This window comes from Pagrus pagrus (genome assembly GCF_965226575.1).
Source record: "Pagrus pagrus genome assembly, chromosome: 8".
NCBI classification, from domain to species: domain Eukaryota; kingdom Metazoa; phylum Chordata; class Actinopteri; order Spariformes; family Sparidae; genus Pagrus; species Pagrus pagrus.
In genome coordinates, this window is record NC_140192.1 from 14404202 (window position 1) to 14418497 (window position 14296).

At 40.6% G+C, this 14296-nt stretch overlaps 1 protein-coding gene across 1 annotated transcript; it reads right to left on the reverse strand.

The window, feature by feature from the left end:
* Positions 1-1621: 1621 nt before the first annotated feature.
* On the reverse strand, positions 1622-14271 carry rnft2 (ring finger protein, transmembrane 2). Its single transcript, XM_084359838.1, has 10 exons — positions 14165-14271; positions 13952-14029; positions 12982-13499; positions 12800-12876; positions 12229-12329; positions 11744-11897; positions 7607-7756; positions 4336-4401; positions 4138-4239; positions 1622-2747 (listed from the first exon to the last, which is right to left on the reverse strand). Exons 2-10 carry the CDS (start codon positions 13996-13998, stop codon positions 2613-2615), a joined length of 1350 nt encoding a protein of 449 aa, XP_084215964.1. The 5' UTR covers positions 13999-14029; positions 14165-14271; the 3' UTR covers positions 1622-2612.
* Between the last annotated feature and the right edge of the window lie 25 nt (positions 14272-14296).

Below are 14296 nucleotides of genomic sequence, written 5' to 3' on the forward strand. Positions count from 1 at the left end.
AGCAGGAGGTTAATGGCGGTAAAGTAAAGTTGTGAGGTCCTTCAGACAGTTTGTTCTTCAGTTCTTGCGCCGAGAAAACTTCTGCTTCTTCTAGTTTTCGTTGTGTAAATGTGCAAAGATGAATATTAAATGTATCCACCACACAACACTGACAGCTTGTAACGTGAACCACCAGGTGCTAAATAGATGTAGATGTTTAAACACCTTCTTGGCATACAAAACAGGTGGTTTTAATTGCTTTTTATTTTACAATAATCCGGCATCTAGTCGTTCACACGTTCAACCTCGTGTGGTTTTGTCAACCAAAAACACTTTCCAGTTAAATTTGACACCAAACATAAAAGTGTATGTCAGAGGAAGATGCTTGTCTGGTCTTGTGGTCGCACATTAAATGTTAAATTGGCTTGCGTGTGGATTTCATACTTCAATTATTTATTCTATCTTTATACTAAACCATTCTAGATTTGCGTCTCCTTCTGATCAGTCAATGTGGTCATTTTTTCCAGGTTCCTGTTGGAAGAGTGTTACATCTTGCTGGTTGAAAAAAGTGTGTATTCTAGATACTAAATGCGCATTAATAACAACATGAAGAAACAGATGTAGCCTATTTGTCTTCACAGTTAGGTTTTGTTTTTAATTTATTTATTGTAGAAACATTTATTTTATGTGACTTCATGTAAATTAAGTGCATATATCCTGTCTTGTGCAGATGGTGCCTTCAGGACCCCGCATGTGGAACGGGCTCACATCATTTGCACTAGCAGCAAGAGATGCAGGAGGATGCGGTCCAGGAGAAGGTGTGTCCGACAGAAGAGGAGGAGGAAGCGGGGTTGAATGTGTGTTTTAAGTTCGGGACTTTGTGTCTGACTAGAATGTTTCATGAAGACTCACTCAGGCCCGATGTGGATGCACTTTGAGTTTCATACCGAGCCGACACGCTGAACCCCAGCAGCCCTGCAGCCAGTCGGCTGCACGTCCTGCCCCCTGCGTGACTCTCCGATTCAGTCATCCCAGTAACAAAACGGTGATGTAATCCTCCCTTGGTAGAGCGGAGGGAAAAGCCTACTAATAGGACTCCCTTGCATTTTCAGCTCCCACTGTGCGAGTGCATGCAAAGGAGTTAAACTGATTAGACCTTCAAAATGCATCTAAGGCTACAAAGAGTGCAGCAATCCTGAACAATGCACTGAAAAAGACCTGTTTATGAGCTTCATAATGCACTGTACTTTTTTTTACATAAGCTATACTGTACGTGTACACATGTCAGTAATGAGAGGATGAATGTTTTTATAGATGTTTTCTACAGTGTTTAGATGATGTTTACACATTCTCCTGTGCTTTAGCATTATCTTTCGCAGGCAGTGTTCAGTGGCTTTTTATCATAAACAAGATACAACACCTGTGCATAGGAAGCTGTCAATGCTGTCTGTGATTTCTGGAAATAAGCTTTCTCCGATATATCACGTGTAATGTGAGCAGAATTACTGAAACTGTCTTTTATAAAGTGTGTGCTATTTATACTTGAATATTTCATATGGATTTTTAGCAGTTAAAATAATAAAATCTTTCTGAAATAAATGATCTGCGGGTGTCATTGTAACAAGAAGAAATACGCTCAAAGTGAGCTAAAGTGCTTTATTTTTAAATGGAAATCATCTGCACTGCAGTGCATTCAGCATTCAAGTCACACCTTCTATTATGCAACCAAACAACCGATTAAAAGGAAATGATTCATATTAACTATATTCACTAAAATAACAATGAATTGCAGTTTGCAACATGGCCGATTTTCAGACATGAGCTCCCACTGCTCCCATTATTTAAATGCACAACACTTGATACAAATCTACAAAATGTTATGATGCCATAAACAGTTGCACTATTTACTGTTTACAGTCTGGCTGATTAAATGTTACACACAACCTAACGTTCATTACTCAATATCTAAATAACCTTAATTAACCTACAGACAGCACAAATGTTTGCACTGATTTTCTACAATCATTCTGAGACATTTTCTTTGCTCAAAAGGATGACTATCCCATTTTCAAATAAATATCAGAAAACTTAAAACTAAATAGCAACATCAGTTATTGTTTGAATTGATATAAATATACAGACATGACATACCTAAAGAATACAAAAAAATTGCAGCAAATTGATCCCAAATAGAGTGCTGATGCTGTGATTACTTACATTATCACCACATTAAATCAAAGTAACATTCTTTAACATGTGTTCAGTGTAAAATAAAATGTTGTTCACAGTTCACAACAGTGGCTAAATCTACATGTACACAAAATGTGACTTTTGCCATAGCTGCATGACAACAGTCCCAGTGAAAAACTGATAATAGTCCAGCTTGTGTCTTTTAAGTGATACCATGTTGATAATTTGGTTTGTGCATGTACCACCAGCTTCATGTGTCCACACTGAAAATAATGCGATTTACACAATTCTTAAGTACATTTGATGTGTTACTGCAATCATGCTTACCCTGATTTATAGAGGTGCGTTGCTAAGATAAACAGAGAAAGATGACACAGATATTGTCTAACTCGCATTACAGCACCAGCACATCTTTCCGGGTGCATATGATATGTTGTCAGCGCTCAGTAGATCTGGAAGTGAGCCGAGGTGGTGCCGTCCTTCCAGCATCGCAGGGTCTCAATGACAGTAGAGCGACACAGCGGGCATGTCCTCTCCCGGTCGAACCACAAACACAGACACTCCTCGCAGAAGACGTGCTGCAGAGGAAAACAATGTACACGTACAGTTTCATCTGCGTAGGAGAGAAGTAGCACAGCTAACATGTCTTAAATGTGTGGTAAACAATTCAAGGGTTGGATCCACCCTGCAGCTATGAGCACTGTTCACTGACTGATACGTACCTTTGACCCACCACTTACTTTATCAAATAATAATAGTAGTATTACAAAAAAGGAAACGCAAGTACGCAGCTGTTTAAATGATTGTTTACTTTCACATTTATACTTAAAAGTGCACTATGTGAGAATTGGCCCCCTGTTGCATTCATACTCCAAACAAATAGGGGGCAGCATATCACCAGCGTAACTGCTATTTGCCGACTATGTCTGGACTGGGTTGGTGTTGTTTTCTATTGGTCTATCACTTCTTCAAGTACAAACTGGCTATGGGCTAGCTGGTTAGCATGCTAACTTTAATCCTTTACAACACTATACATACACATATTCTACATAACGTCAGACCTATTATTTATCCACATTCTGTTGATAATACCGGTTCATTTTTGAACATTTTAAACCAAAATTCTTACACAATGCGCCTTTAAAGAGCAACTTAACACCAGCTGAAAACTTCTAGTAAATGATCCCCTCACCTGGCTGCAGTGACAATCAATGTACTTGAGGGTGTATCAGAACACTGTGACTAGGGTTGGGCGATGTCTGCTGAGTTGGCATATGATGATGTCTACAGTGGAACATTGTGATGGACGATGACATCATTGTTTATTAATGTGAGGCAGCATGTCCCCTCAGCGTTGTCGTAAGGCAGCAGTTGCGTGTCACCACTGAAGCCACCGCTGTTTCCCATTGTTGTTCTGACATGAATCTTACCAGCGACATACATGCCTGTGCCAGGTCTAAAAGCGCCCTTGTCTCTGCACCACATGTCCGTAACTATTAAACCAGCTCCGCCTATTGGAGCTGATTTAATAAGAAAATAATAAACGGGGCATGGAGACGTAATGTTAGTGCACTGAGCAACAACATACTTCTTTTCATTTCCTCTCCACACATATTACAAACAACAACTTTCGCCCTACAGTAACTCTGAGGGAACACGTCTTTTAATTGTGCTGTCTGGTGGGGAGCCTTTTAAATCACGATGTTACGATGGTCAGGGATTAGTAGTCGATGGCTGACTGTGACATCACTGTTAGGTCACAGGTCTAGCTCAACACACTTCTGATCATACCAGATTACACCCATCAGTGATGATGGCTGAGGTCAGAGATTTAGCAAACTTTGTGACTGTGTGGTTGACAGAACTTTCTTCCACAGAGGGCAGTAAAATGCTACTACTAAATTTGATTGCTTTTAATCAATATATTCATTTCTTAACCTTCTTCTTATTAGTTTACTGAAACCTTACCTGACAGAGAAGGGCTATGGGGTCTCTGAAATCAGCCTGACAAATGGCACAGACGTCGCCCGCCTCGCTGCACTGCTGACTGCCTGCCCTCACTCCATAACTCTAGATGTGACAAAAAAAAGAGGGAAATTTCAAGGATGAAAAACACAAAGTTCAACATATGTCAATTTCTGTGACAAAAGTTAGTCTGAATCTGACCTGGGAGCTGCAGAGCATGACCAAGGCCTTGCGTATGGCAGACACACGTCCACAGATGTCAAAGGACTGCAAAACAGTAAAGATGAAGCACAATCAGTTTTTGTTTGTTTATTTAATGAGAATTGCAATATACCTCACATGGTGGCCATTTTCCTCCAATTCCCACAAAGGGTGGAAAACTTAAATGCTGGGATAATGTGATACTGCTCTGTTCTGCTCTGTTGTCGTATAAACGTAGGTAATCTGACAACTAATCAGCAACTAAAAGATAATGGATATTGAAAATCTGGGGGCACAATCGGCCATATTCCAAGGTAAAACAACATATTTGGTAACTCGTTGGCTGATGCTAGCATTCGGCAACTTCTTAATTAGCATTACTGTTTGATTTCACCACCAGGTTTAGACAAATGCCTTTAAGATATGTGTGGTACTTTAATTTTTAATTTACACCATTTGAACTCCTCACCCTGAGTGTGATGTCAGAGGAAGATGGCCACCATGTTCTGTGTCAACTGTCAACAAGCTTTCCTGTTTGAGCTGTTACGACCCTAGAGGTCAGGTAATCTGGCTTTCTTTTACTCTTAACTAAATGTTTATTAACAACCCTAAGAGTCTACAGCCATGCTTTGGGTAAAATGCTAGCCTCATACTGCCAATGCTAACTTGCTACTGTTTAGAAACAAATGTTTCCTATGTTTATCATCTTAGTATAGAAAGCCAGCATTTGCGAATTAGTTTTAAACACACAGTTCAACTGAGGCAAATGGGAATGTAGTTTTTAAGGTAAGTATTATACACTTCGATTCAATGATTGAGCTAGGTGAAAACGTAGGGGAGCATCAGATTGATTACAGTTCATCCTGAGGGGAACATGATGAACAACTGTAACAGATGTCACAGAAATCCATCCGGACGTTGTTGAGACATTTTGTTCAAAACCACAAATGTCAACCTCATGGTGGTGCTAGAGGAAAGGTCAGGGGATAAGGAAAGTAAGTATGGATTCAACCTCTGGGGACCATGAATGTTGGTATAAAATACTATGACAATCAAGTGGTGGACAACTCCAAACGACTGACAGACAGACCAACTGACTGACAATGACATCCCTAGAAATAGAATAAAGCATATATTTATTTAAGATAGCACTTCGTCTGAAGAACACAAGCTCACCAGTCTGAGTTTTCAGTGGCAACATATTCCAAATGTCTAGGAATTCATGTGTACTCTGTTCCGTTTACGTTAAAGCTACAACTGGAAAATTACTGCTTCCTCCACTTGCAGCTTCCTGGCCTCAGTCTCCAAACTGCCAAGCTTTTGCTCTCAAGACCCAATCTCTATACGTTATGCAACTGTTGCCATGTGTTACACAACAGCGTGACCAGAGTGAATCAACAAACTGATGCACATAATGGCATCAGCATTCAGTAACATTGTCACACTCTAATATGTTGTGATCCTGGAAACCCCAGACTGCACCGTAGCACACACACCCTTTCTCCTGAAAAAAACCCTTCCTAAATCAAATTACCCAAGAAAACTAGAAAGCCACTCGGCATATTTGAATCTGCTAGATCCAGAATTTTATTTGGGTTCATTTTACTCACTCAAAGATACATCACACCTAAATACACCTGATCCATGCATTATTATCTGAGAAATCAACAAAAATGTAAAGAAACTGACCATTTCTTAACTACACCTGTAGTTTAACCTTTTCTCTACAAACAACAGATATTGCTCAGTCCACTAAGACAAGTCCAACATTACAAACTGCATCCGGTGAATCACTGGTGTATTAAAAGAAGCCTGGACTATAATTGTCAACACACTCTACACAACACATGACAGTGACAACCTCACTGCGTACATTATTCACCATTGCCTCAATGAGAGTTTCATTCAATTTCCACTTAGTTTCACTTATTCAGGTTCCCATTTGATATCCTGACCGCAAACTGACTCATGACTGTAAAAATTGCTTTCTCCTGAAGTCTAAGTTATCTTATTTACTGCTCAGTGACTGACTCAGTTTGTTTCCTTGAGCACCTCCTACAGCTTTACAAAAAGTGGCTGAGAGGGTGCAGTACTTATCTGAAAAACTAATAGCTGGATTTCCATAAACCTTGCAGATACTCAGGGTCCCCAACAGATGAATTGAAACTTTCCTGATGAAACATTTTTTTACATTGCACAAGAACATGAGTAATAGTCTACAGCCATGGTAACAGCTCTGTGAAGCCCTATTTAAGTACACTGGGGGTTTGAGCTAAATGCCAGCATGTTAACATGCCCACAACGACAATGCTAATGTAATAATGTTTAGCAGGTATGATGATAACCATCTTCACCATCTTAGTTTATTTGTGTTAGCATGATAACATTGACAATGTCTGATAATAAACATGTTGATGAAGGTTCTCAGTCATCCAGGTCATGGTAATTCTAAGTGTTGTATCGTGTCAGCTTCTTGAGACCTCTCATCCGAGAGGCTCCTTCAGTTCTAACAAGTTGGAGGGGAGCTGCAGGTTTTAAGGTCCTTACAGAGTGTGAGCTCTGAGTTTCAGAGTTGTTAGGGCCACTTGTGGGTCGTTGACTTAACCGGCCTTCATGTAGCTGCTAGGGCGAGGTGAGCCCAGGTGTGAATGGTTGTTAAGCTGTCTGCTTAACAACCATTCCCACAACCAGGGAAATGTACCAAATGCCATGGCAGTCCATACAATAGTTGAATGGTTTTAAACCAACAGCAAATCTCAGGGGATCAACAAAGTCATAAGGCTTCATCCTCTGGGCGCCATGAATGTCTGTACAATTTTTTCATGGGAATCCATCCAACAGCTGTTCTCAAACATTTTCAGGGTGTATCCAAGGGGCTGTCACTGCCATTATTATAGACACGCCACTAGCATGACTAAAACAATTGCCATTATACTTTCTGCATGCATTCCTGCTCCACGAGAAGGTGAACCCTAATCAATTTTACTGCCTCATGGACTTCTCCCCTACGCCACCCAGGTGCCGAAATGTTAACTGCGCACACACAGTATCTCGTACACATTATTATATAAACCATAAATCTCTCAAAAATAGGATTGCTATGAAACTTGCTAAAACCATTCATGTCCCAAAACTGAGGTAATTGTTTGAACCTGATTGGCCCCATGACTGTTTGTCTAGCACCACCATCAAAAACTACTTCAGAAGCCTCCACTAAACCTCTACTGGCAACAATATCATGATCTAGGTTATTATATACAGCCCTGGTTACCTTGCAAAGGCTGTAGATGATGATGAGTGTGGCTCCCAGAAAGTAACTGTTGGAGGGGTCTTCTCCCATGATGTACTTGTACCACAGCTGGATGGGCACCAGGGCCCGAAACAGCTGGCTCAGCTCCTCGATCAGCAGGTAGAACTTGCCCTGGAAAAACACACAGAATTACAAACTATAATAGGTGAGGAGCCCTTTTTAAATGAGTCAATGAAACTTTGTGTCCATAACTAGGTGACTGTGACTGTGAGTGTGCCCACTTAATATTGTGTTTTTTAGAATGACAGTGTTTTTTAAAGACAAAACAACTAAAGAAAAAAGGGACTTCAGCAGTCTTAGCCCAAGTTTTAACCGAATGAAAAACACTGAATTGCGACAATGTGTATTCTTTCTTTGATCCTCTCACAAACTGTCCAAAAAGCAGAAAGAGATCAACAGCTTCGGGGCACTCTTCTATCTAGTGAAGAGCAGTGCGGTATTAAAAGCTTAAAACAGCATGCCTCCAGCCCAAACATGGCTGCTGTCCAGAGCTCCGCAGTTTCACAGCAGTACAGGCAATTTCCCCACACTGCAAGGGAAACTGGCAGCGGCTCTTTCCACCTGCTACCCAGTGCCCACATTAAACCCAACCCTACGGGGGCTTGATAGCTGCCTTTAAATGGACCTCCCCTCTCCTAAAAAAAATCACAGAAATGAACTTCTGCCTAAGTCCTCACTGCCACAAAGTGTGTTAAGTGAACTGGGGACGGTTAAGAACAGAGGCAACCAGAATGGAGGCAGACTTGATTCCCCAATGGCCCCTGTGGCATCCCAGCTTGCATAATGACTTCCTGGATGTTATCTGACAAAGATTGATGACTGTGAGCAAAGAGCCACAAGCAGCCAGGTTGGTAGGGGAGGAAGACCTCTGCCAGTGGCTAATTCATCTTCCTTATTGTCCCTTCAGCCTCGTATCCCACAGTGCCCATCACGCCCACGCAAAAACTGTCAAATCTAAAGTTTGGACAGAAGCCAAAGAGTTTGAGTAAGCTCCACTGCAGGCCGTGTTTGAGTTGTTTCCTGCTTGGTTTCATCACTCGCTTCAATCTCTTTATCCACTCCACAACCGCACACATACATACATGCATAACTGTACATTTTAATCTGTAATTATCATTACATCTATATTTATTTATTCAGAATGAGTAAGTTATGTTCACATTCACTGTTTCATATCAAAACACACTGTACGCATGCTTGAGGCCTCGTGTTGAGTGCATTTTCCTTCCTCATAAAATGTTTGCAAAGCTTATTTTTTTTAAAGATCTTAATCACGGTATTGTTGGCTGGGTGAAAGTCTTCTTCTTCCCCGCCTTTCTTGGGGCACTTCTACATTTTTTGCTGCTTTGCTGCCACCAATTATTGATCAGTGGAACCAACAGCAGGATGTGAATGGTGTCACCCGCCCATAGAGCTGCAAGGCTTTAATCAACTAATCGACTATTTCAAAGATATCTTTTTTGGCTTTAGTTTTAACAAAAGGAAACATAAGAGTACCTTATTCTACACAGAACACACTCAACAATATAAACCTGGAAAGGGAAAGGGAGACAGATAATGATTACATAATGTTGCTTTAACTGTTGATACAATTCAGTGATTCAACATTAAAAAGATGCCACACATTCACTGGTTCCACGATTTGTTCCCTTCCTCTGTTTTACACTGTTGTAAATGTAATTCATTTGGGTTTAACAAACAAACTTAAGGTGTCACCTTGAAATGTCAGAGCTTGTGAATGTATTTTTTCACTCTTTTATGACATTTTAGAAACAATTATTCAATGATCAAAATATTTAGTTATTTAAAAAAATCTTTACATGCGACTCATGCTGCTGTTGAACATTTTCCTCAGCTGGAGGAAGTCTTCAACATTAAATCTTGCTCAAAGCCAACGGAACAGACATGTGGAGCAACACCAACAGAGCAAAAAATAAACTAAGGATCAATATTGGGAAGACTGCATGTGCCAAAAGACTCTCTGACAAAAGAACCTCTTGCACAACAACAATGAAAATACTTTACACACAAAAACACGGTATGTTACACAATTAAAGGGATCCATACATTAGCAGTAGATATGAGCCCTTGAGACTTTTAAACAGATCGTCATGGAACTCCTGTATGCGTGCATCACTGGTGCAGACTCGCGCTGACGGCAGTGATTATGTAGGATCAATTAGTGTATCCATGGTCGGATGCAGTAATGAACCACACATGCTGATCATGTGACTTCATGAAGTTCAGAATAAAGAACACCGTTTGGGCCCGATGAACTAGTAAATGTGATGATAGAATCAAGGATTCCCTAAGACTCAACATGTGTCCCATCAAAGCTGTCAAATTCTGCATCTGTGTGTAGTATATCTGTGTGTGTGTGTGTGTGTGTGTGTGTGTGTGTGTGTGTGTGTGTGTATGAGCGGAGGCTACAGGTAATGGTCCAGCTCCAGGGAGGGATGACCTCACCCGTGCAAACCCCCTCGAGGGCGAATGAGCTCAGTTGCTGGCTGCCGTGGTTCTGATAGGCCTGCAGGTCTGTTTATCAGTGGAAAATTTAATCCTAATACTTTGTAAACCCTCTCCTCCTCCTCCTCCTGCCATCCAACACACAAACACACACACACACACCAGGAATACGAGCGGCACCTTTATGGAAATCAAAGTCTATATCTGTGTTTGTGTGTGTGAGTGTGTCTGCAGTCATATTCCGTTGCCTCGGGCCAGACTAACCACGCACGCAGACACCCACATGCACAAGCTCACCTAAGGAGTACCATTTAAAACCTTATGAATACAAAACAGTTTCACACTGTGACCCTTCAGCAGTTTCTTCACTCAGTGGAGTATTTCATCATAGTTCAGCAATGTTTTTTAATTTTTTTTTATTTAAATCATCAACCAAGTTTCACAACTTTGACTGTGAATTTCCTGTGACTCAATGACAGGTTATCAGAAACTGTCTGATATCGCCGATATGATTTATTTTTTTCTTTTACAGAACATAATGCAGAAAATGATGCTTGGGGTAATTCATAATTATTAATCTCCCAGTGAAGTTAAATAAGGTTAAGTGTTAAACTGTAAAATGTCCTGCCATCTTTATGACACGTGTTTGATTTAAGATTTTCTTTAATAATTAAAGGTGCACAATGTAACATTTTCTGGTAATAGTTTTTGTTATAGTCCTACATTCTTGAGTTGCAGGACTTCTATGATCTTTTTGTGCTCACCCCACCATTAATCAAAATACAGGCTTGTTTTGCTCTAATGTTTAGAAACAATAATGTAAACATATGTTTTTTAAAGTACATCTAAAACTCATGATAGCTCTTTCTAACTGCTATTCCTTGTATCAAGGGCTCTTTCTGTTTATAGGCTGTTAAGGAAGTTGCATATTGCACCTTTAAAGATTATTGTTGTTGTTTTCTTCTCCACAATTTTGGCATCGAAATTCACTCACTTCATGAGTTACAATTACATTATGCAACTGATTTAAGTTATTAGGTTTTAGGCCTAAATTCAAAGCTGGTCTATGTCGTCATTTGTTTTCGTTTTTTGATTTTTGTTTTCAGCTGATCAAATGTACAAACATACATGAACTGGTTGAGCAAAACGCTGCAAGGATTTATTGCAGTTTGGGCAAACAATCAAATGCACATAATAACAATGCCAAACAAACAACAATTATTTTATCAATTAATATAATTACTATTATTAAAGTTTTTTAATCCTTGAGTTTATAATCTCTATAAAATCAGCTGTGTATTGACCAGTTGCGAACTACAACTGTCCAAAACCCACAGAAGTTCAGTTTACAATGATTTAAAATAAATAACGCAGAGGATACAAATGTTTTTGTTGTTTTCCTTTTTGGCTTCATGATTTAAATTGATGAATAAAATACAAAAAACAAACTAATGACGACTTGATCAACCATTTCAGCCCTTCATATAATCAAGGAGAAAATGCATGGATATAGGTTATGGGTATAGCATAACCTGTAAATGTGTCCCATGAAAATATGTCAAATTAATCAATAAAAGTCACATTTTCTGCAGCTGTAATAAGGGTCAGAGGAATTAAATGTGGGTTTCTTACCCTGGATTTGAAGGCCAGGATTATTTTGGGCAAAAAAAGGATGAAGCATTTCAAGCCGATGGTGAAGTACTTGAGGACAAAGTCAGTGATGCCCACCGCCCAGATCAGATCAAAAAAGTCAAAGCTGTTGAGGTTTGGCTTGGCAAATATGAGGCTAGAAGAAAAAGGGAAAAAAACAAAAAACAAAATGAGTTGTCACAGGGAGGCCTGGTGTCTTCCCTCGTGTTGGTAGAGTGACAAGCAACATCAAGGCAAATGTTTAACATAATGTAAGAAACAAAATAATAGTAACAAAAAAACATGAAATACTCACAGGACAAGATCAGACAAGTACAGGAACAATCCCTAAAGGAAATGGAGGTAAAAATAAAATGGCTTGAACACAAAATGAATGAAAAAAAATAAAAATATAAAGCAAATCCAAAACATAAGATGGCAGCCAAAGAAACACACAGCTTATATTTAAATACCTGCTGGTACCCTACCTGTTGTGCAGCTCCTCGTGACTAAACGTGTAGTAGATGTACACTATATTCCCTGCAAGGAACATGACGATCCACAGAGCAACAAATACAGAACGCTCCTCCTGGTGACATAAAAGAGACACACAGACATTACAATACATTTCCTTACATTTTCTTTACCTTTTTGAATGTTTGTTGTCATATTTGACTATGTCATTACCTCAACATTTTTAAAATTGAACACAATCCTCAATTTGACAAAAAAAAAAGTATTTTGAAATCAATGGAGCACCAAGAGAAAGCAGATATAATATAATCCTTTATTTACTATAAAAGTGATTAGCCAAAATGGATTTTTTGTTACTGTGGTTATTTTTTAAATATGTTAATAACTTAAAAAGGATGAGGCTGGTGATACAGATATTTTTCTAATAGACAACAACTCCTATGAAACCAACAATTAATTCATCCTACTGACTAGTATCATCTGTGTATCCACAGCCTGATATATATTATATCTCTGTGTTATAGGGCTCTCTTGTTGTCCAAAGACCTGTTCCAGCTTGGAAGTTAATATACGTTAGATGTTTACCCGTAATGACACTTGGTGCCTAAACGTGGAATTGGCGTAGGCGAATGTGCTGGCCATGCCCACACACACAGCAATACCTGCAGGAGAGAAGGTGCAAAATCATCACTAAAACGGAACAAATGCTGCTCATGATTCTATGTTGTATGACATGTTAAACACCATTACTTAATAAGCTCATGTACCCAGCTTATGCTGAAAGCAGACTTTAGCCAGCAGAATGAGGATGAAGGGGAAGCCCCTCTGCAGCCATGTGACTACTGCCTTCAGCTCAGACAGTGCAGGGGCCGGGGTGGATGGGTCTTCCTGGGCCTCCTCCCTGGAGCTGTGCCTTTCAGAAGCGGCTGCCGTGGTCGCCTGCTGGAGCAGAGAGGAGGTCCTGTGCTGCAGGGGATGGTGGTGGTGAAGGTGGTGGTGGTGGTGATGGTGGTGCTGGGGCGGCCGAGGGAGAAAAGGTCCACCCTCTGTGCGGTGGGGGCCACCTTCTTCTCTGGACGATGCAGTCATCTGGATAAAAACTTCAGGGGGAGAGCCCAGGACTAATCCAGCTGCCTGGAACTGGGCAGAGGAGACAGAGCTGGAGGGAACACCCACGAGGCCGGAGAAGATCTGCTGGGGTGAAGCGGGTGAGTCGGGTTTCAGGCAGTCAAACACACCACCCTCATCCAGGCTGCTCTCTGATCCAAGAGTTTGGCTTCGACTCCTGTGTGGGGAAAAAGAAAGCCAGGAAGGTGGCTCTGCTTCATTTTTCATAGCATATATTGCATAGTCTTTTAATTTATCATATTTTGTGTTGTCATATGTGGGTGTGTGTATGGGAATGGAAGGCGAATTAATAATCCATTAAAACATTGCTTTGGCTCCAGGCAAACATTTGATTATTGCAGTGAGACGGTGGACATCTCTGGGATCATTAAGACGACCTGCTACGCTAGCAGGTTAAATAATAAGGTTTGACTTTTCCCCTTGGGTTTTGTGTTGGGAGCACTTTGAGACCAAATCAGCTGCGGGGCATTACCACATCCATGAAAAACAGCCCCAGACTGTCTGTCTGTAGACAGTCTGGGCCATGCTGAAACGTTACATTTGGCTAATATACAGACAAAAGGGGTTTTAAACAGCAGCTGTGAAGCTTCCAAGAGCTTTTCTTCCCACCTTTCAGAGGGCATGCCATCCGTGTTGCTGCTGTGTCTCCTCTGCATGGCATACCGCTCATCACCACATGGCCCGGCCCTGCAGATGCAAATCAACATCAACAGTGTATGACTGACAGTCAGCCCGGCTTACACCCTGTTTCTTCAGCTATTCAGCCTTGTTTACGTTCAACGCGTTAGACAGAAAGCTGCATAACAATGTAGACGACTTTACCTGAATGAGTTCAGTGAGTTGCTCTTCAGCTGTTGTCATATTTACTGTCAGGGTTAGCTAGGTTGGTGTTGCTGCAAGAGATGCACCGACGGTCCAGCAGCAGCAGCAGCTCGAAAAACTTCCGGTATGACG